The sequence below is a fragment of the Micromys minutus genome (genome assembly GCF_963924665.1).
Source record: "Micromys minutus genome assembly, chromosome: 33".
In the NCBI taxonomy this organism is placed as follows: Eukaryota; Metazoa; Chordata; class Mammalia; order Rodentia; family Muridae; genus Micromys; species Micromys minutus.
In genome coordinates this window covers 15395212-15417212 of record NC_137968.1, presented here as the reverse complement: position 1 = coordinate 15417212, position 22001 = coordinate 15395212, and the positions used below count along the sequence as shown (strand labels likewise).

The following is a 22001-nucleotide window of genomic DNA, read 5'->3' as shown; positions in this document are numbered from 1 at the left end:
TTACCTCATGATTTAAAAATCTTCTTTATAGTGGATCTACTTTAACCTGCATTTTACATATATTTGTTCTTTTAGTTTAAAAAGGGAATATGGCTGTGGAGTAGAGTGAGACTTAACTGATGGATTGTCTTTATTCATGTGATTGTCCACTTTAATGGCTTCTAAAATTCATCTTAAAAAAAAAAACCATGGCTGGTGTGAACAAGTTTAGACTCTCACTTTACTCAGCAATGGTAAACATGGCAGTTTTTAGGGTTGAGGGAGTTTTATGGGTTGACTAATCTCACCAAGCTTGCAATCTGTTGGAAACATTCCTGTCCTATAATATTTTATATCATGTTTCTTCCCTGGCTGTATTATTAAAACCAAGAAAGGAAAGGATTCTGTCTCATGTTTGCCTGGGCTTTTATCAGAATTTTCTTTCAGCAGCCCAGGGTGCTAGCCTGCTATTGTGTTTTCGGTGTAATCCGTGCAAGCGTGTGTGCATCATTTTGGAGGAAAATCCTTTCCCTGTGTTGTTTGTTGTACAGACGTGCAGATCAGCTCTTAAAACATCATCAGTGTTCTCTAGGCACCTTCTAAGGCAATGAGCTTTCTGATCGTTGATGAGTAGAATCCATACTCATAGAAAGTACTCTGAAGCCACCCACATGCTTTATGGAGTCAGTGCTGGGTAGGAGTTTCCAAGTATATGATCTATTTTTTTTCCCAAGAGAAAATGTTCATTGGACAAGCTCTTGGCACACAGAGAAACTTCCTGCAGCCTGTTACTTGTCTTAGAGATAGTAACTGGCTTGTGGCTATGGTCTTGTGCTATCTAACTTATGACTTGAGAGGGGGTTTCTTCCACTCAGAAGTATTACAAATGTGCTTATATTTACATAATATGTCACTCTGAAAAATTATGATGATATAATTCCAGTACAAAAAAAATTTTTCTTTTTCTATAGCTACTTCAAAGTATACTCAAATAAATTAACCACATTTTGAAAAACAGCGTCTAAAAAGAACATGCCCCTACCCCCCACAGCACAATATAAAACTCAAATGACCTCTCGGGTTCTTCTTTGAAGTTTTAGCAGTTTAACGTTTTTCGAAATGTATGTTATTAAGGACTTCGTTCAGCATAAGGCATCAGTGAGTCGTATGCTTTCTGAAAGGTCTGTTCCTGGGTAGAAGATGGAACTAAAATTTAGGAGATAATAATTTAATTAAATTCTCTTGTTTTTCTCAGGACCTATGATGTTGGTGGAGGGATTTTTAACCTTTGACCCACTACATTTTTCATGATAATGATAAATTAGCACATTTCTTTCTTCTGGAAATAAAAGTCTCTTTTCCAATATGAATGCATTTAGATCAATTCACTTTTAAGTATTTTATCTTAGTTTCCTTGTCATTTTCCCAATCACATTGACATTAATGTATGAGCATAAACCATTAGCTTTTCATTTTGATAGATGGGTAACCTTCATGAATCAGATTATGACTTCCACAGACATTCTGTCTTTTTATATAAAACTTTACACTTTTGGGCAACCTCATTCACATAATTTCTGTTCCTCCTTTTTAAAGTGTAGACATGCTATGGAGAAACGTTGGCACACAAAGCTTAGGGTCTTAAATAACTTGACCAAAGAAGTACAAATCTGTAATATATACGAATAAGATAGTGTGAAATGTACTTAACAAATTTAGAATTCTGTAAAGAAAGGCAGGAGGCGTGTCCCAAACCAAAACCATTTTATGTGTAGGACTTTTTATATTATGAACTAGGGCATCCTGTCATCTAGGTTAATTTTAAGTATAACTGTATAAATATATACACACTCATATAAAGGTATAAATACTTGTAAATTTGTAAATATACTTAATTGCATGTGCATGCCTGTACACACAAACAACATACACACAACACACACACAAACACATACCTCACTGAGTTGTACATTCAGCATGCCAAATTGCTAAGACTACAAGCACAGGCCACTGTATAACATGGGCTTTGTTTATACCTATAGTTTAAATGATACATAATGTTTTAGGTTCCTACTTTTTTCTTAAAGTTTTTCCCTTGGAATGTTAGTACTAAAATTGCCCCATAACCTTCCACATGCCCTCCCAAGGCTACCAGAGCCTCATCTGGCAAACAAATATAGGCACCCTTAGACACTGTCAACAAAAGCAACATTGAAATTCAAACATTACAAAAAACCCATGTCCCAAATTACAAGGAAGGTCCCTAGCTTCTATTATCTGAAGTTGTCATGGAATGACCAGGAAAAGTACATCTCTCTCTTCCTTCCCACAGCTCAGTGTTGCCCATCCTAGTTTTGTTAGGCCTTGAGGGAGCTTATGTGGGTATTTGATGACTGGTATTATTGGTGCATAAGAAGAACACTGTAGTTCAAAAACTGCTGTCACACTGTCTTTGACTATAGTCAGTGAGGTGAAATATCACCTCATCAAGGATTGCTTATACATTCATGCATTATCCTGGTCCGTGATTCGTATCACCACAATTTTGAATAACTAGTGTGTTCAGAAGCAATGCCTTTCAAGCTAGTGTGGCCCCAAAGCCCATGGAGGAGCTATAGAGAAGAACAGCTAAGCCACGCTATGAATTTGGATCTTTCCAGCACATCGATAGTTTTTATATAACTTACTTTACTAAACTGGGCCTCCCAGAGCCTGCTAGTAATAAAGAAAGCTTGTTTTATTAGAAATTAGTGTGTAAAAATTTCAGAGAGATGTTTTGCGTGGCGACTTAGGCAACACTTGAGCTTTTCAGCCTAGAAAGAACAAAGACCACAGGGCCCCATTTTCCACTGGCCTTTGTTACTGTGCTCTTTAATTTGTGGGAGACTATTTATTTCTCAATATCATTATAGTTCTAGTCACTATTATCACTTTTGTCTAAGCTTGCTTTTAGCTACTGATGCCTAAGGCAGGGACAGTAGAGCTAGCGTGGGAAGAAAAATCATCAGAAATGGCTAAGATCTTGTCATTTCAGGTCCGGAATGACACTGAACAGTATCAGCATGCATACTGTTCTCTAGGTGAGAACACATGGGCTTGGTCTATTTCTACTGAGTCCTGGTGAGAGCTCACTTGTCACTGTAACACACGCCAGGCTCTTCTCCCAAGTTCCAGGATGGTACCCTTAGGATTTAAAGTACTTCTTGGTAGGGCAGATCCTGGTAATAAGCGGACAGTTTTCATTGAGTTCATAAAGCCGTCTGTTTCCTTTTTTGACATGAATCTATTTCTTTGAAACTAATTTCCTTTCGGTATAACAATATTAAAATGCAACTTAGTAATAATATGTATGCGCACATACCATTTCATGGGAGTACATATTTGATATGTGTTGTGTAAAGTTAAAGATGTACATGCCTGTTCTACAAACAGTATATCTGCATATATATAACATAAATTCAATAACATATATGTTATAATAATAACATATACTATGTGTTATAATAATAACATATATGTATAAATATATGTGTACATATCATTGAGCACATTTGAAAAATAAGGAAATTAATTGAAAATAACATGGGTGGGAATGATTAACAGTATGCGTATGAGTCTTTTAATATCCATAGTCTAACTTAAAAGAATATACCAGTCAGCCTTTGCATTAAACTGTTCCAAATATCAATGGTTTTGGCTTGTGTCTATGTGCCTTTTTTCCTTTTCCCATTTGAAGCTACTTTTTCCATCCCCTAGAGGAACTATTTCACTGTGTACCTAGGGGGACCTTGAATAGACTGTAAAGTATCCTAGATTGGGTGAGCTGTGTGTAAACTTCCAATAACTCTGTACCTTCATTTGCCTATGTGTTCACAGATATGGTCCGGAAAAAGAACCCCCCTCTGAGAAACGTTGCTAGTGAAGGCGAGGGTCAAACCCTGGAGCCAACAGCGACGGAGAGCAAGGTGTCTGGGAAGAGCAAAGACTTCTCTGCAGATCAGATGTCAGAAAATACAGATCAGAGTGATCTCGCAGAATTGAACACGAAGGAGGAGCACAGCACGCATGGCCAAGAGCCATCTTCTAGCTGTAAGAAGGACTTGCAAATCTCGGGCCCGAGTGAGAAGGCTGGCTTCAATTATGAAAGCCCCAGTAAGGGAGGGAACCTTGCCTCCTTCCCACATGATGAGGTAACAGACAGAAATATGCTAGCTTTCTCATCTCCAGCTGCTGGGGGAGTCTGTGAGCCCTTGAAGTCTCCTCAAAGAGCCGAGGCAGATGACCCTCAAGATATGGCCTGCACCCCATCAGGGGATTCATTGGAGACAAAGGAAGAGCGTAAAATGTCACCAAAGGCCACTGAGGAAACAGGGCCAGTGCAGAGTGGTCAGACCAACTGTCAAGGTTTGAGTCCAGTTTCCGTGGCCTCAAAAAACCCACAAGTGCCTTCAGATGGGGGTGTCAGATTGAGTAAACCCAAAAGTGACTTACTGGTGAATGACAACCCAGACCCGGCACCTCTGTCTCCAGAGCTTCAGGACTTTAAATGCAATATCTGTGGATACGGTTACTATGGCAACGACCCCACAGATCTGATTAAGCACTTCCGAAAGTACCACTTAGGACTGCATAACCGCACCAGGCAGGATGCTGAGCTGGACAGCAAAATCTTGGCCCTTCATAACATGGTGCAGTTCAGCCATTCCAAAGACTTCCAGAAGGTCAACCGTTCTGTGCTTTCTGGTGTGCTGCAGGACATCGGCTCTTCACGTCCTGCTTTACTGAACGGGACCTATGACGTACAGGTACGTGTCTTTTCTTGTGATTTCCAGGAGGAGCAGAAAGTGAATAGTGATGAAACGTGAACTCATAGTTTCCAGGTTTAGAGTGAGCTCCCAAGGCTAGGCATATAGCTTTAAGACCCTACAGAAAAGGTGCATGTATCTCGTTGCTATTCCACTGAACTGTGTATTCAGAGGTTAATTTCCCATTGTGGGGGTGGGTTTACAGAATTTCCAGTGTATTTGGAAAAGGCAGTGCATGGAATGAGCTTAGATTCCTATTTCTTCATCTGCTTCATGGTAGTTGGATATGTTCAGCCTGATGGTAGTAACCTCTGATTCCACTTGACAGTAATCCATGGCCTGGTTCTAGTTTCTGACCGTTAGGCTTCTCTCCTATTCTTCCTCCTCCTGAGTCAAACCATTTTTGTGTTTGCTTCTCTACTTAGTCCAACTGCAGTTGAGTAATATCAACAGCCACAGAGACATACACACTCCTGAAATATCAAAATCACTACAAATGAAAAGAAAACTAACATTTCGCATTGACTGAGAATTTCAATGAGACGATATGTCGTAGGGGCCCTGAGTGACTTGTGTGCAAGTCAATGAAGCATCCCTTTGTCCCTTTAAGGAAAAGGGTAATAATTTATGAAGTGTTTACACTTTTATTGAATCTCATGTATCGTTTTTTATATTGCATTTGAAAGCAGAGATGACACAAAGAAATACTAAAGTCTAATCATTTGATTTGCATAAAACATTGAGTACATAGAAAAATTCAATATTTAACTTCAATTTCCATGATTTTAGCATAGTCGAAGTGCATGGCCAGTCTAGTGAAGAGTGTTTCGTGTTTTGTTGCATCATATAAATTGTTATTATATTATTAGGAGGGAGACATCACAAAGCATGTGGTAGTTAATATTAAACTTATTTATGAACTATCAGATGTACCATAGAATGAATGAGTTCCCATGGCACTTATTTAGCCTGAAAAGTCCCTTGATAGTCATATTTGTCATCTTTGTAGCCAAAGTACCTCATTCCTACTATTATTTTACTGAACAATGTCAAAGTTAGGGAACAGAGGATAGGCATAAAATATTGTGCAACATTGGTAGAAAGGACTATGATAGAAAATTCTGAGATCATTCAGTATCAGAATGGGCATCACCATTGGAAAGGGGATGTGGACAAAATGTAATAAGCCAGCTTCATCTTTCAAATTTCCATCTTCTCAGCGAATTTCTACAAATAGAGTTATTTCTGTGGAGCAATGAATTAAGGCAACATAGTTATTATGCATAAAAGCTGCATGCTTTTGAACTCCTGTCTTATTAAGGATCATTTCCCTGTCTTCTGTCAGATACATTCTGCTGCTGTCAAGCTCTGATTTGGAAAGCAAATACGTGTTTTAGATAAAAGGGTCGGGAGTGCGGAATGTCAGTGGGCGAAACGGTGTTTTATAATTAGCAAGTAATATGATGTTAATACCTGGATTTCCGGCAGTTTTAGTTTGCTCACTCTGGGGACGACTTCTGAGGGAAGCTGATCCTGCCTGTCAGGAAGGCTCTGAATAGATTACTAAGGCCTAGGGTTTGGAAGAATTCAGACTTTTTTTTTTTTAAACACACTTCCATTTTCCCCAAATAGTTATTTGTTAGGTTCTTAGTTATTTACAGTGAAGTTTATGTTTGGGTGGAGCCCTTCTCCTGGGCAGTGGTTTTAGGAATGAAGCACATGTGTGCACTCTCTGAATTTGGAAATAAAACAGCTGATCATCAACGGTGCTGTGGCCGAGATCCCTGCTCTATAGGCCGCGAAGAAGAAAAGTGATGGGGAACCACAGGCAGGCTGGCGATCTTGCTACAATCATTTTCTTTTCCTCTTCAGTCAAAGAGAATGAACTCTGCAACATATAGACTAAAACCAACCCATGTAGAAAAGTGGGTGATTCTCTCAATGATGTGGATGGGTTTAGAGTCACATCAACAGAAAGTTAACTACATTCTACTGTGAAGAGAACACTAAGGACATTCTGGACCAATGATGATTTGGAACATATGGTACATACATACCTAATATTGATGCAGTAAACATGTCTGAGTAACTTATTAGTTTCCATTTTGAACCACAAAACAGCTTCTCTTTCTACATAGGCTCAGCACCAAAGGCATGGTTGAAATTGCTTTTTACCTTCACAAGATTTAAGTGGCAGAAATGTTCTTTGACTAGTTTTTACTTTGGGCACTTTATCTGTTTTGACTAAAAGCTGTGAGATAAAATACTGACTACAGAATTTATTTAATGTAGAGTCCAATAAGAAATATATCCATCCATTCATCCATCCATCCATCCATCCATCCATCCATCTATCCATCCATCCATCCATCCATCTATCCATCCATCCATCCAGGCATACAAGTAAATACTGGATTTTATGAGTTAATGGCACTGATATAGTATATCAGTGTTTATATATATGTATATGTGTATGTATATGTACAACTATATGTATAAGTATATATATATATATATGTATATATACTGTTAAACTATTTTCTAGATGCCAGTATTATGAACAATTTCAGAAATCATTTGCTGAGCTACAGTAGCTAAGTCCATTGCAGAAATGAATGAACCATTCATTAATCTTTTCCAATTAAACTTTTTTTTAGGGAACATTCAGAGAAGTCAGGTAATGATAGATTTATGACATTTTAGACGACGAAGAAGGAGCAGAGGAAAGACCTCAGAGGACTCTGTGCCTTTGATTTATAGTTTGGTTTAACACGGGTGGTTTTTACATTAATCCAACCAACTTGACTGCAAATATAAGCTAGCTAGTTTTGGAAGATGAAGTAATTCAAACAGCTTTTTAGATTTTCATATATATATTATAAACATTTGAAAATCCAACAGCACAGATATTGCATGACACAAATCATATCTATGTGAGTGATATTCCAAACAATCTGCCCTGTAGATAAAGACCCAAGGTGAAGACCAATAACTGTAGAACCACATTGTCTTGTTTTGGACTCAGGGATTCGTAAGCTCGTCCAATGTACAACTTACAGTCATATGCACAACCCCGAGAACAGAAGAGACATCACCTGTCCACGGAAAAACATAAATTAAAAATAACTCCCCAATCTAAACTAAAAATAATGAATCCCAGCAAGACCAAAACATAAACAACATACAAAGCAGGGAAAGATATTGACTGGCTCTGAGCCACTCTATTAGATAAGGATCCTAGTTTTCCAATGTTCCATTCCCTCTCTGCATTTTATCAGGATTTTTTTTTTCCTTGCACACTTGAGAATAATGAATGCATGCTGATTGGCAAGCCTCATCTCTTTTTTTTTACTATCTGTATTCAGTCTTTGAGGCTCAAAAGTAGACCAATCATAGGACAAGAGATTGAGTTCTTTAAAAAGTAATTACAGCCTCTTTCTTTTTAATCTGCTTTATTACGCTTATATTTAAACCTTCTCTGAATGGAGGCCCGCATTAACAACGCAGACTCTGCTGTTTCATTAGGGCTTAATGTGCTGTGCATTAGGGCGTTTGCATCATCTTTATGGGGGAGCTTTTAGCTCTCAGATCAGGTTATAAAATTAGGAGTCCTGTCAAGTTGTGCTTCCCACGGGAAAGTGTTTACACTATCCCAAGCTGATAAAAGTTGAAGATGCACACAAACCTTTCCATATTAGCAGATCTCTTCTGCTGGTCTACATTATTTAGAACTCTATGCGAGTAGCTACTGGCTTCCCTCTGGGAGCTTCATTTTAGCCCCAAGGGAAATCCAAAGTTTACTAGAAGGACCCTTTCTTAAATTACCAGGGACTCTCTTCTATGTGAACCAGGAATGCTATGTTTCTGTTTCATAAATATTTTTATCACAGTTGTACAATATATAACATTAGAAACAGGAAGGGCAGATTTTAATGATAGGAAACTATCCATTGTTTTTATATTTCAGCACATTTAACTATATAGAAGCTCTATATGCCCTTAACACATAATGTATTCAGTTAAACACAGGAATTAAAGTTTGTATTTAAAAAGTAAAGGAAAAACAAAGCAAATCAAAACAAAAATAAAACACCCGAGAAGATTAATCTCATTGTGGTTTATTTTGACTTGTCTTGAAATTATTTCCAAATATTTATTTTTTTGCTTTGCAGTTTCCTTTGATCTGCAGTATAAGGGAAGTTGTAGATCTTAGCAGGTTCTCTCTTTTTTGTTTTCCTGAGTTGAGACCTATTGCATCTTAGAAAAAAAAAAGCCTAGTGAACGAGACTTTAATGAATTCAGACTGTCTATGGAGTACAGAATGTTTGGTGTGTGAATCCAGACTTACTTTAGGCCTGTATCTCTTTAACAAGTAATAAAGTGTGCAAAATAACAAGTAATAAAGTGTGCAAAATAAAGCATATGCTCACCCGAAGGCCATAAAGCAAAGCAAAGTACTGGCATTTACCAGGATATTTTGATCAGTGGAGATGGCTGAACTGGATAATGTAGCCCCCCAAGGAGAAGAAGTTTGACCATCTAACTAATCCATTTACCTGCATGGCAGTTAAATCTCCATTTGGCTGTGTTAACTTGGGAGTGGAAGGATAAATGTCCATCTCTCTTTGGTTTTTGGTTTGTTTGTTATCATTTAAAGACTGTGTATTCTTTTCTAGAACATCAGTGTTTCTCTCAAGGCAGAATGTTTAGGATTTTTAAAAAAACAATAATTATCAGTGCATCCAATCAAATTTAGACTCCTTCAACTGTTCATAAAAGTTTTATCTCCCAAATGGTGTGCTCTGTGGACTGTATCAAGCAGGCAGATATTGGGGTGCATTTCATTCTTTGGGTCATTGTAACTGTAGCAAACTTGCAGCTGCAGAAGTTGCAAATCTCCAGCTAATGCCCCAGCTGTGGGGAAGTGTGGAGAGAAAATTCGATGTCCTTTCACTTTCTTATTTTCTTTGTTCTGAGAGTAGTCCAAGTAGCACATCTTCTTATTCATCCTGCAACTCCAGCTCTTAACAAATGCATCTTGCCTCCTCGGGGCCTCAGCCTTGCTTGGTTTTTTATTGAATGGACAACGCAGCCTTAAGGCTGTCAGTATTTTTAAGCCGATTCGTTCCTCTTTCATCATCTTTTCAGTTTACATCATAAATATTGCACAGGGCTCTCCACCCCCGGATTCAGATTTACATTTAATAATAGCTAGCATTTATGAAGGGCTTCTTCTCTGCTGATGTGTCCCTGGGTTCTTTATGTGCATTAATCAACTCATCTTCATAAAACCCCTTGAAGTAGACACTACCATTATGTCCCATTAGAAGGAAAGCGGAAACAGGTAGAGAAGACTTAAAGCCCCGTGCTCATGAGCAGGGAGTTGCATAACTAGGGTCCATGGGAGGTAAACCGTGAGAGGCAGACTCCAGAAACCTGGCCTCACGACTCCGGCAGTGTACAGCCTCCTCAGGGGAAAATTGCGTTTGCTCCACAAAGGAAAGAGTGGGGGAGAAGCCCAACAGCTCCTAAGCTAATTTGATCCCCATACTGAATCATTTTCAATGTGCAGACATGTGCGATCTCCTTGAGATTATCTGTTATCTAATCCATAAAGCATGACGCTGCCGAGTTGGAATTTACTGGGCTCATGATTGAAATCACTGAAAAAAAAAAAAAAAAAAAGAAAGAAACCTGTTGATTTGTCTTTTTTAATTACTGTAATTCATTTCCACTGGTTCTTTTGCTACAGAGACTAGTTTTGAGGGAGTGGGCACAGGACAAATGTTGCCTTCCTCACTTAAGGATACAGTGTTATTCCCAGATTAAGGGAAGCTTCATGCATGCATTTGATCCTTTTAATAGTGTTTTTACTCACAGGCCTTTGTTTTAAAAATTTATAATCTGATGGGAGGTATGAGAGTCGTTTTCTTCTGTAGGTATTTCCATGAAGACCAATGGTAAGGGGGTGCCCTAACCCTTTTGTGTTCTCCAAGGCTGTGCAGCTATGCCATTACCTTCTGCCTACATGGAGCCCAGTACTGTCAATATTAATTATGATTGTTTAGAATATTCAGAATACTTTATTTTTTTTAAAGTTTTAATTTACTCTGTGTGTAGTGTGTATGTATGATATATATTGTGTGTTTGTGATTTTGTGTGTTGTATGTATATGTTTATGTATGTTGTGTGTGCGTGTGTGTATGTGTGGCGTCTATTGTGTGGTGTGTGTGTGTTGTGGTATGTTGTGCATGGTGTGGTGTGTATATGCTTATATGTGTGGTGTATGTACTGTCTATGTATGGTGTATATTGTGTGTGGTGTGGTGTGCATATGTTCATACGTGTGGTAGGTGTCATGTATATGTATGGTGTATATTTTGTGTGTGTGCATGTGTATTCTGGTATGTTGTGTGTAGTGTGGTGTGTACTTGTTTTGATGTGTGGTGTGTATAGTGTATATGTGTGGTGTATATTGTGTAGTATATATTGTGGTGTGTGTGTGTGTGTGTATTGTGGTATGTTGTGCATGGTGTGGTGTGTATATGTTTATAGGTACGGTGTGTGTATGTATGGTGTATATTGTGTGTGTGTATTGTGGTATGTTGTGCGTGATGTGGTGTGTATATGTATGGTATGTGTAGTGTTTATGTATGGTGTATATATATTTTGTGTTTGTGTGTATGTGTGTGGTGTAGATCAGAGGACATCTTTCGGAAGATTTTTTTTGCCTTCCATCTTATCAGGTAGAATCTTTTCTGTTTCTGCTTCTGTCCTGTAACCTGGGCAGAGTGGTCAGTTCTCCTGTCTCCATCTCCGATCTCACCAGAGTGCTGGGATTGCAGTTGGATCTCCTGACATCTAGCTTCTGATAGGCTCAAACTCGGAGTATGTGGCTTGTGCCACATGGGCTTCCAGATGTGCCATCTCTCCTTCCCCTTATTGCTTTTTTTTATTCTTTTTTTTTTTTGTTCATGTCTTCTTCCTGTCCTCCTCTTATAGCGTTTCCTTGATATTTCTCTCTTCCCCTTCCTTCCCCCATGTTGTCTAATTACCTTTCTGTTCTGGTTTACTTCCTTTCTTTGCTCTTTTCTTTCTGCATTCCCTCTGGGGATCATTCCTTGGCTCTTAGGAAGGCCTTCCCCGCTCATTTCTGAGTTTACTAAGGTTCCTTCTCCCTCCCTAGCCTTTATCTTAACACTGCCCTGAGGCTGCTTTTCGGATTTCAGCTTGCCTGTTTCCAGTTCCCATTTTGCTTCTGGAAACCTTTTCTGTCTTTTCATTTTGGGTTGGGTTCTCTACTTTTCCTGGAACTATGAACCCAGCAGAAGTAGCACATATGATACTGTTTTCATTATCCATTTTCATGTGAGTTTTCTAGAACCACTTTTAGTGTGTGTGTGTGTGTGTGTGTGTGTGTGAAGTAGTATATGTGGTGTGTATGTGGGATGTGTATGGGTGTGTATGTGATGTGTGTATGGGGTATGTGTGTGGTGTATATGTGTTTGTGGATAGTGTGGTTTGTCAGGGGGTGGGACATGAGCATGTGACTGAGGACAAAGGAGGAATGACATCTTATTGCAGCCTGATCTACCTGACATTAGTCTGGGGACTGAACCTATACTCTACAAGAGCAGTACATGTTCTTAAGTACTGAGGAATCTCCCTGCGCACGTGTGAGAGTTTTGCGTTAAAGCACAGACATTTGAGTTCTGGACCATTGTTCCTTTGTGATTCCTATCACTCCTCAGCTGGTAAAAGGGCCACAAACAAGCTCTTCTGGGGGAAAGATACTCTGTCTGTCCATTCAGAGAGTCAACTCTGTCTCCTAAAGTCTACTGCTCTTCTCTCCCTCTTTCATTTTCCCCTGTGTTTTTATTTTCTCTGTCAGTTTTGAGTATCCAGTGCAGGGTTCATGCATATTAGACAAGAACTGCACACTGAGCTCTGTCCCCAATCTGTATGTCCTCTTGCAACACACATGCACTCTTTCTTCTTTTTTTTAAACCTCCATGTAGGGCAGTAATGAGAGGCAGGACAGAGGTACATGTGTCCTGTGTCCTATGAGGAACATCCTGCCTACTACATACATGCATATTCTTGTTTCCATTAAACTGTTGACTTCTGAACTATTTATAATATTTATATGTGTGTGTGTGTGTGTGTGTGTGTGTATGTGAGAGAGACAGACAGACAGACAGACACACACACACACAGAGAGAAAAAGAGTGAGAGTGAGAGAGAGAAAGAGAGAGAGAGAGAGAGAGAGAGAGAGAGAGAGAGAGAGAGAGAGAGAGAGAGAGAGAGAGAGAGAGAGTGTTGGTGCTGGGGAGCTATGTGTAGGATATAGGCCTGCACCGATGATGTGTGCTAGAAGCCAATCTCATTCGACCTTACCCCCTTGTGAAAGGCTCTCTCATTGGTGCCGTAGTTTGGTTAGCGGCTTGCAGAAATCATACGATCTGTGTCCCTCACAGCTTTGGCTTTATAGGAATGTAGGGTCTTTATGTGAGTTCATGTGTAGATGACACCCACTGTGACCCGCTGAGCACCATCTCCTCAGCTTGGCATCCAGTTTCTTATCGGGATTAGGGTTATGACGTATCAATTTTGTCAATCCAGCTACCAGGTGCTCACAGAAAACCAGTTGCCCTGTGTGAAATGACAATATAAAATTTAAGTAAGCTATTTATCCCTGAAGAATCAACATTGCCCTTATTAAAGAAATATTCCCCTGGAATACTTTAAATTTTGACCCATCACTCCCCTCCCCTTTGGCTGTCTCCTTTGAATCCAAATGTGAAGAGGATTCATAGGAATTCCTGTGGTGTCACAGTAAGAACAGGCTGTGGGAATAAGCCGTGTGGAGACCGACACGTAATTAGATTTGCTACTGAAAATCTTAAGCACCCTAGTCATCAGCGGCCCAACACTGCAGTGCACTTGGCATTGAGGAATGTGATTTCAGAGCTCTACGCACGCAGAAGCATTCCTTATGTGTCTTAGCAGGTTGAGTCTGGCCATAGGTATTTCTAGCCCTGTCCATTCCTTGCAGATTTCTTCAAGAAATATGGAAGCCCATTATTTCGGCAGTGATCTTCATTCAACAGCTTAGCCTTATTTTGAAGGTTTTCCGTTTTTGACTATCAGCCCATAACCTCAAGTCCTCTCAAATTAGCACCTCCTATTTTGCTCTTTTGTCATCAATTATGGCTCTTGAAAAGGAACCACATCTGAGGGTGAGCTTGTGTGCAGTTCAAACAACTCCTTTGTCTAAGATGGTGAAAATGAGTGATTAGACTACAGTGTCATTTTCAGAATTCCGAGGTGTTAAGACATTTCCCTTGACATATTCCTTCAGATATTATTTTATTCCAGTTTTAATGCATATTATCAGGAGGGAAACAAATGAATTTGTACAGACCCTGAGGAAACAGTCGTTGAATGTTTCTTTTGAATTGTCTTGTGAAATGTTTTGTGTTAAATAACATGCAAAAAGTTATATAGACAATCCATAGAAAATACTATGTGGAAGAAATAAATAGATTCGTTTTAAATGGCTAAGTTTGAAAATTGGGATTAAAACATAACAACACCATCATTGTTAAGAGGGAACATTAGTTAAAAATCTGGTTCTGTTTGTTTGTTTTGTTGGTGAAGGTGGTGATGGTGATGATGATGGTGTGTGTGTGTATGTGTGTGTGTGTGTGTGTGTGTGTGTGTGTGTGTGTGTGTGTGTGTGTGTGTGTTACTTGGGCTGGTTTTTATGTGTAACTTTATTGGTCTTTGGAAGGTTATATGCTCATTTGCTTTTGTATGAAATACACAGTTAAGGTTTTGTTTGTTTGTTCCTTTCCTGAAGGTTAAAGCAACGTTAGAGTTGCCATGAGCTCTCATGGTTCCTTATTTCAGGTGACTCAGGGATGCTGGGGAGAACTTACTGTTTGTCCTTAGTCACATTCATGCTTTCATCCCCAACGCAGGGAGCCCTTACATACTTTAAATATTAGTAACACGTTCTTCTTGCCGTCTAGAAAGAATATAAATAGATCGTTAGCCCAGTGACAACAAATGTAACCTTTCAGTTATGCTGCGAATGCTGTTTGAACAAAGCGTGTTGAATTTACCAGTGATGTCACCAGGTCCCATCCATTGGATCTGTTCATCATGTTGGCAGGAGAAATCTACTGCATGGGTTGTTCACTAAGTAATATTCTATTCTTGCAACTATTGCTTAGCAGCATACTGAGAAATACACTTTATGAGCATATGCAGCTCTTTAGATTTTAATTATTAAATTGGTGAAATTCAAGGAAACATTTAGGTTCAATGAAACACATGCCATTTTCATTGCCTTTGCCTTAACAGCAACTTGTGACCCATGCCTATCAATGGCACAGAGAATAGTCAACACAATTTTTTATTCCTTTGGAAAATTCAGTTGGGCAGTGTAACTTATAGTGTTCTCATGTGGTGCTTATGATAATCTAATTAAATGGCAAAATTGTGTAAGATTATTTATATTCAGAGAGAGGGTAAATCAGTCTCAGTTTTCTGTGTTTGGTCCCAGGTTTGATATGGAGAACGTGTAGGAGCAGATACATGCAGGGAAGTTGACTGCAGTTCAACAAGGTGTTTTTCAGCCAGAATCTTTCTTCTTAATACCCTTAAGGCAAAGAGATGGTCTAGCTTATGTTCCTTCTGTTTATGATGCCCATCCCAGAGCCCAGCACAAGCCAAATAGTAGCGCTCAGGATCTAGAAGAGCACACAATAGGTCCAAAAAAAAAAATGCAGCCATATGATTTTAATCTGTGAATTGAAGTGTCCAGTGTTAATTCATTAGAATTTCAAATGTTGGTTCGTAAAGGAAGAAAGTGGATGTGTTCTGTTTTTTGTTTTTGTCTCCTTTTTAGTAGAATCATAACTAGGAAGTGTTTTTCCAATTATTATTGGACTCTTACCTTTGAGAAGTTTGGAGTAACTAACTCTGTATCAGAGCTCTTGCCTCACAGTAGGGTTTTAATAAATTGTTGCTGATAGTGCTTCAACTTTTCTTGCTGTGTATTTTTATTTAACAAAGATAGAAGAAGATCAAGACCAACACACGTAGGCACTAAAACCAAAACCAGTGTGAGCAGTAGGCATGGATTGTGTCTCCTAATATATTTTGTTTTGTTTTTCAGAGGTGGTCAAATCTTGAGTCTGGGATATGTATTTCTGTGACGTGTGTAAAGTGCTACACTAGAAAGCATCACATAGAGTCTAGATTGTCAAAAAATTAAGCAGAATACTAGGAATTTTTATTTCCCTCAATAGTATTTTAAACATAAGGGATGCCCGTGACAGTTTGCTTTCCTTACTACATAATGGTATGGTTTATAGACATTAGCCAATAAGACAGTTTTTGTAACCTATGGTACGATCAAAGTGAAGGTTGTTTATCGTGAAACGAGATTTGTGAGTTTTAATGGTTGTTTGTGTTGTGTGTGAAAGAGCTCCATCGTGGCTGTTATTTTTAGGATGGTTGTAGAACTCAGTAGTTGTTCAGAGCGTACTGAGTAGTGGAGTTGTGAGACCCACTTCACAGGGGAAGAAACACATGTCTTAGACTCACTGTCAACACCCACTCAAACAACCTAGCATCCTACTGTAGTCTGCAAAGTTTGGTACATTTCAATCAAAATCCTCCTCTGATAACTTCTCATAATCTCTTCATTCATGGTTAGACACATCTCAAAGGGACAGTAAGATGCCTAGACATAGTTAATATTTTACTCTAAAATCTTCTGTGTAGGGGTTTCCCAAGAACATGTGTCCTAATTGCACAATTACTTTAGTGTGGCTGGGGCCATAGGGCTTAAAGATTGCCAAATCAAACATAGTGATGACCTGTGGTAGGTTCTCAAGAATGTCACTTGTTTAAGCAGAAGGTTGCAGCCTTTTACATTAAGGAACTCAGCATATGGAAGCGATGTTGTAGCTAAACCAACAAAGTTATTCCTCTTTAGACTCTTGCACTTCATGTTTATCATTATTATAAGACAGCAGAGCTTCTGACTTTTGCACTTTGATCCACGCTCAAGTCCCCCAATGATTGATAGTGGCATCTCACTTAATGCCCGTTTCTTTGAAAGTAAGGTTTCTTTTCAGTTCTATGGAGTTGGGAAGTCCATGTAGGAGTTTTGCAATAGAATCTGTTCTGTGCAACTTTCAGCTCTTTTGATCAGCATAAGGATGCTGTAAGTGGCTTTTGTCAAGGATTTGGCTTTGACCCTCTTTCAGGCTGTTGATGCTTAGATTTCTGGCTGGCAGGATTCTCGTGGTTTAGAGATTCTATCATTGGCAGATTAAAAACAATGTGCTTGAGTTATATATGTGTGTGTGTGTGTGTGTGTGTGTGTGTGCGTGTATCTGTGTGTCTGTGTGTATGTGTACCTGTGTGTGTGTATGTGTGTGTCTGTGTGTGTATTGCATGTGAGCATGCCTGTGATCAGTATTATTTAAGTAGAAATATATTAACTTATAAAATTATTATCTTATTATTTATTCAGTAGCAAGATGTTAGTGTGTTAGTGTTGATTTCCCAGAATATAATACATGGACATGAATTGAAAACTTACCACGATGAAGGAAGCTGTTGGCCAGAGAGTTTAAGTAACTTGATTAAGATCCTTCCTTTTTGGGAAGAAATAAATGCTCCCATTATAGTTCCACACAGTAGAGAAACCACCATTCCAGGATGCACCGTAGAATATAATTTACATGTTAAGTAGAACATTCAAATGATTTTGAGAAGCTGAAACTTTTCTCATGGAAAGATTTGGAAATGAGCAGAGATCACACATGTCATTTTTGAGCAGCTGTTGAAGAAGCCAGAACATGATTTTGCCATTTGCTTCATACATTACATCTGGCTGCTAAAAAAATAAGAGATCACTGATAGTTGAAGGAAGTGCGTTCCTTTACACTTTCATTTCTTCCTTCCTTCCTTCCTTCCTTTCTCCCTTCTTCTCCCCTCCCTCCCTTCCTTCCTTTATATATATATATATATATATATATATATATATATATATATATATATATATATATTTCAGTCAGCTATTCTATTTCAAACCACGAATTTCGGCTGTTTGATTCTTGACTGAACTACCTATTTAGATCAGGAAATTTCTCATACAGTGCCTTTGAAGGACTCCATACCACCAGTCAAAATTTCCTTTATTAATTTTTTTTCTGTTGGAGATGGGAGTCTGCCTAAAGAGCCTAAGGCAGTCTTGAACTCTGTTTTCCTCCCTCTGTCATCTGAGTGTTGTATTATAGTTTATGATACATGTTTTACTGTGTGACTAAGGACCATCAAAGATGGTAGAATTGTATAGTTTTTCATGGAGCCTTACCTCATGTTAACGTTTGTCCATCCTGGAGGAAATAGTGCCTATTAGCTATTAAAGTCCTGACAGGCTTATCTCCATTCTTCGGCAGAGTAGCGTTTGAAATTCTGAGTATTTTGCCCACTTCCTTTTTATTTGTTTTCATAGTGCAAGGTTAAGCTTCTGTTAGCTGTTCTGGGTTTTGTCTGAAACAACGAACTGGTCTTTGCCCACCACCTCAGTGCTATAGGACTGAGTGTCACATTTCCTCGGGGAATCTCTTCAGTGAGTGACATCAGAGGCCCCGCCCTTGGTTTTCACAGTCACCCTTAGGTAATCTCCATCTGTCCGCTGCAGGTCACTTCCGGTGGAACGTTCATTGGCATTGGACGGAAAACTCCAGACTGCCAAGGCAACACCAAGTATTTCCGCTGCAAATTCTGCAATTTCACTTACATGGGCAACTCGTCAACTGAACTAGAACAGCATTTCCTCCAGACTCACCCGAATAAGATCAAGGTGTCCCTCCCATCCTCCGAGGGCGTGAAACCTTCCGAGAAAAACTCCAACAAATCCATCCCTGCCCTTCGAGCCGGCGACCCTGGGGAAGTAGGGAAGTGGCAGGACAAAATGACAGTCAGAGCCGGAGATGACACCCCTGTCGGCTACTCAGTGCCCATCAAGCCCCTCGATTCCTCACGACAAAATGGTACAGAGGCCACCAGTTACTACTGGTGTAAATTTTGTAGTTTCAGCTGTGAGTCATCTAGCTCCCTTAAGCTGCTAGAACATTACGGCAGGCAGCACGCAGCCATGCAGTTGGGCGGCCTTAACCCAGAATTGAATGACAAACTTCCCAGGGGCTCTGTCATTAATCAGAATGATCTAGCCAAAAGTGTAGAAGGCGAGCCATTGACCAAGCCAGAAAAGGGCTTGAATGGGGCTAAAAAGAAGGACTTCCCCAGCAAGGGAGCAGAGGATAATATGGTAACGAGCTATAACTGTCAGTTCTGTGACTTTAGATATTCCAAAAGCCATGGCCCCGATGTGATTGTAGTGGGTCCACTTCTCCGTCATTATCAGCAACTCCATAACATCAATAAGTGTACCATTAAGCATTGTCCGTTCTGTCCCAGAGGCCTTTGCAGCCCAGAAAAGCACCTCGGAGAAATTACTTATCCGTTTGCTTGTAGAAGAAGTAATTGTTCCCACTGTGCACTCTTGCTGTTGCACTTGTCTCCTGGGGTGGCCGGAAGTCCCAGAGTCAAACACCAGTGCCACCAGTGTCCCTTCTCTACCCCCGATGTAGATGTGCTTCTTCATCACTATGAGACTGCGCACGAGTCCCAAGCATCGGATGTCAAACAAGAGGCAAACCTCCTGCTGGGATCTGATGGGCAGCAGGCTGGCAGGGAAAGCAGGGAACACTCGTGCACCAAATGTGATTTTATAACCCAGGTGGAGGAAGAGATCTCTAGACACTACAGGTAAGTTTTCTGGGGTACAGGATACCAGGGGAGCCCTGAGAGAGGGTGGGGGCAGGGATTTGGCGGGGCTGCACGTGGTGTGGCTGGACTTCCAGGGCAGTCACGTAGAAGGTCGTCTGTAGAATTGCAGAGAAGTCGGTAGGTGCAGTGTCTTCGGATTGTAATTGACGCACGTGTTCGTCATGTTCCCTAAATGTCTTCTACCCCTTGTAGGAGACCATGCAATTCTCATCGATGTGGAGGACGAGGTTACTAATTTAGCATAGTGAGCAGGACTCTGCATTACATAATTACAGAAAGGACAGCTCCCAGATTAGTAGTTCTATTAGAATATATGGTATTTTCTGGAAAAAAAAAATCAGTCTGAGAGTCTGTTGCCTGCCTCTCTCTTTGAATGAGATTGATGGTTTCTTTCACTTTTCATATGTGAACAACCTTCTTGATTGACATACAAGTAAAATGTTGGGTTGAGAATGTGGAATGCATATGGTTCGGGTTGTGCTGTCACCCCTTGGGGGCAGGTAAAACAGGGTATTTAAAATTAATTAACATAGACAACACACACACACACACACACACACACACACACACACACACACACACATTTCTTCTCTTTACCTCTCCTGATGTATTCTTTTCCCCAGATTACTGTTCATACATTTGAGAGATGAGTTTGCAATGCATAGTCATTTAATATATTTTCTTGTTAATTTCAGAACTGTACACTGCACTAGGAACGGAATGGAAGGTATAGGGGTAAATAAGACAGGCACTGTTAGTAACCAATTGGAACTGGCAATTAGAAGGAAGGAAAAGGGACCTACATATCATCAGGTGTGGGGCATGCCACAAAATCAGCAACTCTGGAGATAAACTTAGTATGACCAGACCTCAACAATGGCACGTCACGAAATGCCCTCGTAAGGAAGAGCGGTTTAACCTGAGACCTTTTTACAATCTGGAATTATTATGCACACGTCTTCAAGATACAAGGTGTGCCGAGTTGAGCATCTATTGTTCTTCTGCCTCTCAGCACCAAAGTAAAAAGTGTATTTGCGTTCTTCTAGTTCTTCTATTATTTTTAGTTTTTGACGTGGTCCTACTGTACTTCCAGCTTGAAGATAACTCTCTGTTTAATGCAGGCTGACTTTAAACTCCTGGCAATATCCCTGCCTCAGGGTTCCCCACACATTGAGATGAGAGGGGTGAGCCATTGCATGTAGCTTTTATTTGCTATTTGAAATGCTTTCCCATATACAGGTATAATACTCTAGATTAAAAAAATCTGGTTATTGTAGTTTCGTATGTGTGTTTTCCCAGTTATCAGTAATCGAGGAGCCGTGCCCAAGGATAGGCTAAGAATGTTAGATGTTAATGTGAAGGGCATCCTAGTGTTCACAGTGAATGGAAATGTTCAGAAAACACTCACTTGAGGTTTCCACTGTTTAATTTATAAGGTCAGCTCTAGGAAAGACACGGTGCTGCAATCAAATATGTGTTCACACTTGCAATGAGTGTTTCTGTCTCCTCTGATGTTAGCTGCATGTTAATTTCTTTCTGGGTTAGCAAGTACCAGCTTTTCCTCAACTCTTAATAGTGTGGGTGTACAAGTAAGGTTGGGTTTGCGCATCCTGTGCATATATAGTTGTGAGGTGCTACAACATGTCTGAAGAAGTTCTTATTTCTTTAATCATGAGGAAAATGGAATAAGATAAGTATGCAAACATGAACATATATATTACGTGTGTGTGTGTGCGTGTGTGAATATATATGTGGATAAGTATATCACTCCCCCCTACAAAGACCATTGCTAGGTACACTTAGCAACCATATGATTTGGGCAAACACATTTTCTCCAGGACTCTAAGCCATTACTTAAATTTTTGTTTGAAACAAGGAGGATATTTATGTTCTTTAGCTAAAGGAAATAATCTCTGGAGAAATGAATAAATGAGATGTATTAATAATGTCCAGATTTATTTAACTCTTGGTACTGAAAGTAGCCTCTACCAGGACAAGACAATTCCACCCTTTCCTCGCACTATAGCTCCACAGTTGAACACATGAGCATGGCATAGATCTTGGCAAATGTCTGTATGCAAATGAAATTCCCAGGACTGTTCGATTCCATAATAGATTTCAACATGGATAGCTCCAAGGTGAGTTAGACTGTAGTCTTTTATTATGTAGTTTTTGAGCTGTTTGAGGATCTAAGGTATACATACACTAAAGACAGTAAGTAGCTTGTTGGCTTTGGGTCTAAGTCAAGCTCCCAGCATTTTATTAGCTAAGAAATTCAATAGAGTGTAAGGCACAGAGCACTTTAATAACAACACTTGCTTTTAAATGCTGACATACC

The 22001-nt window shown here is 39.6% G+C and overlaps 1 protein-coding gene across 1 annotated transcript in view; it reads left to right on the top strand.

The window, feature by feature from the left end:
• TRPS1 (transcriptional repressor GATA binding 1) overlaps window positions 1-22001 on the top strand; it is a 220970-nt gene that overhangs the window by 38582 nt on the left and 160387 nt on the right. Inside the window, exons 2-3 of the mRNA XM_080909365.1 lie at window positions 3856-4784; window positions 18513-19642. Coding sequence (XP_080765491.1) covers window positions 3858-4784; window positions 18513-19642 — 2057 coding nt within the window. The 5' untranslated portion in view covers window positions 3856-3857. The remainder of the gene's footprint in view (window positions 1-3855; window positions 4785-18512; window positions 19643-22001) is intronic.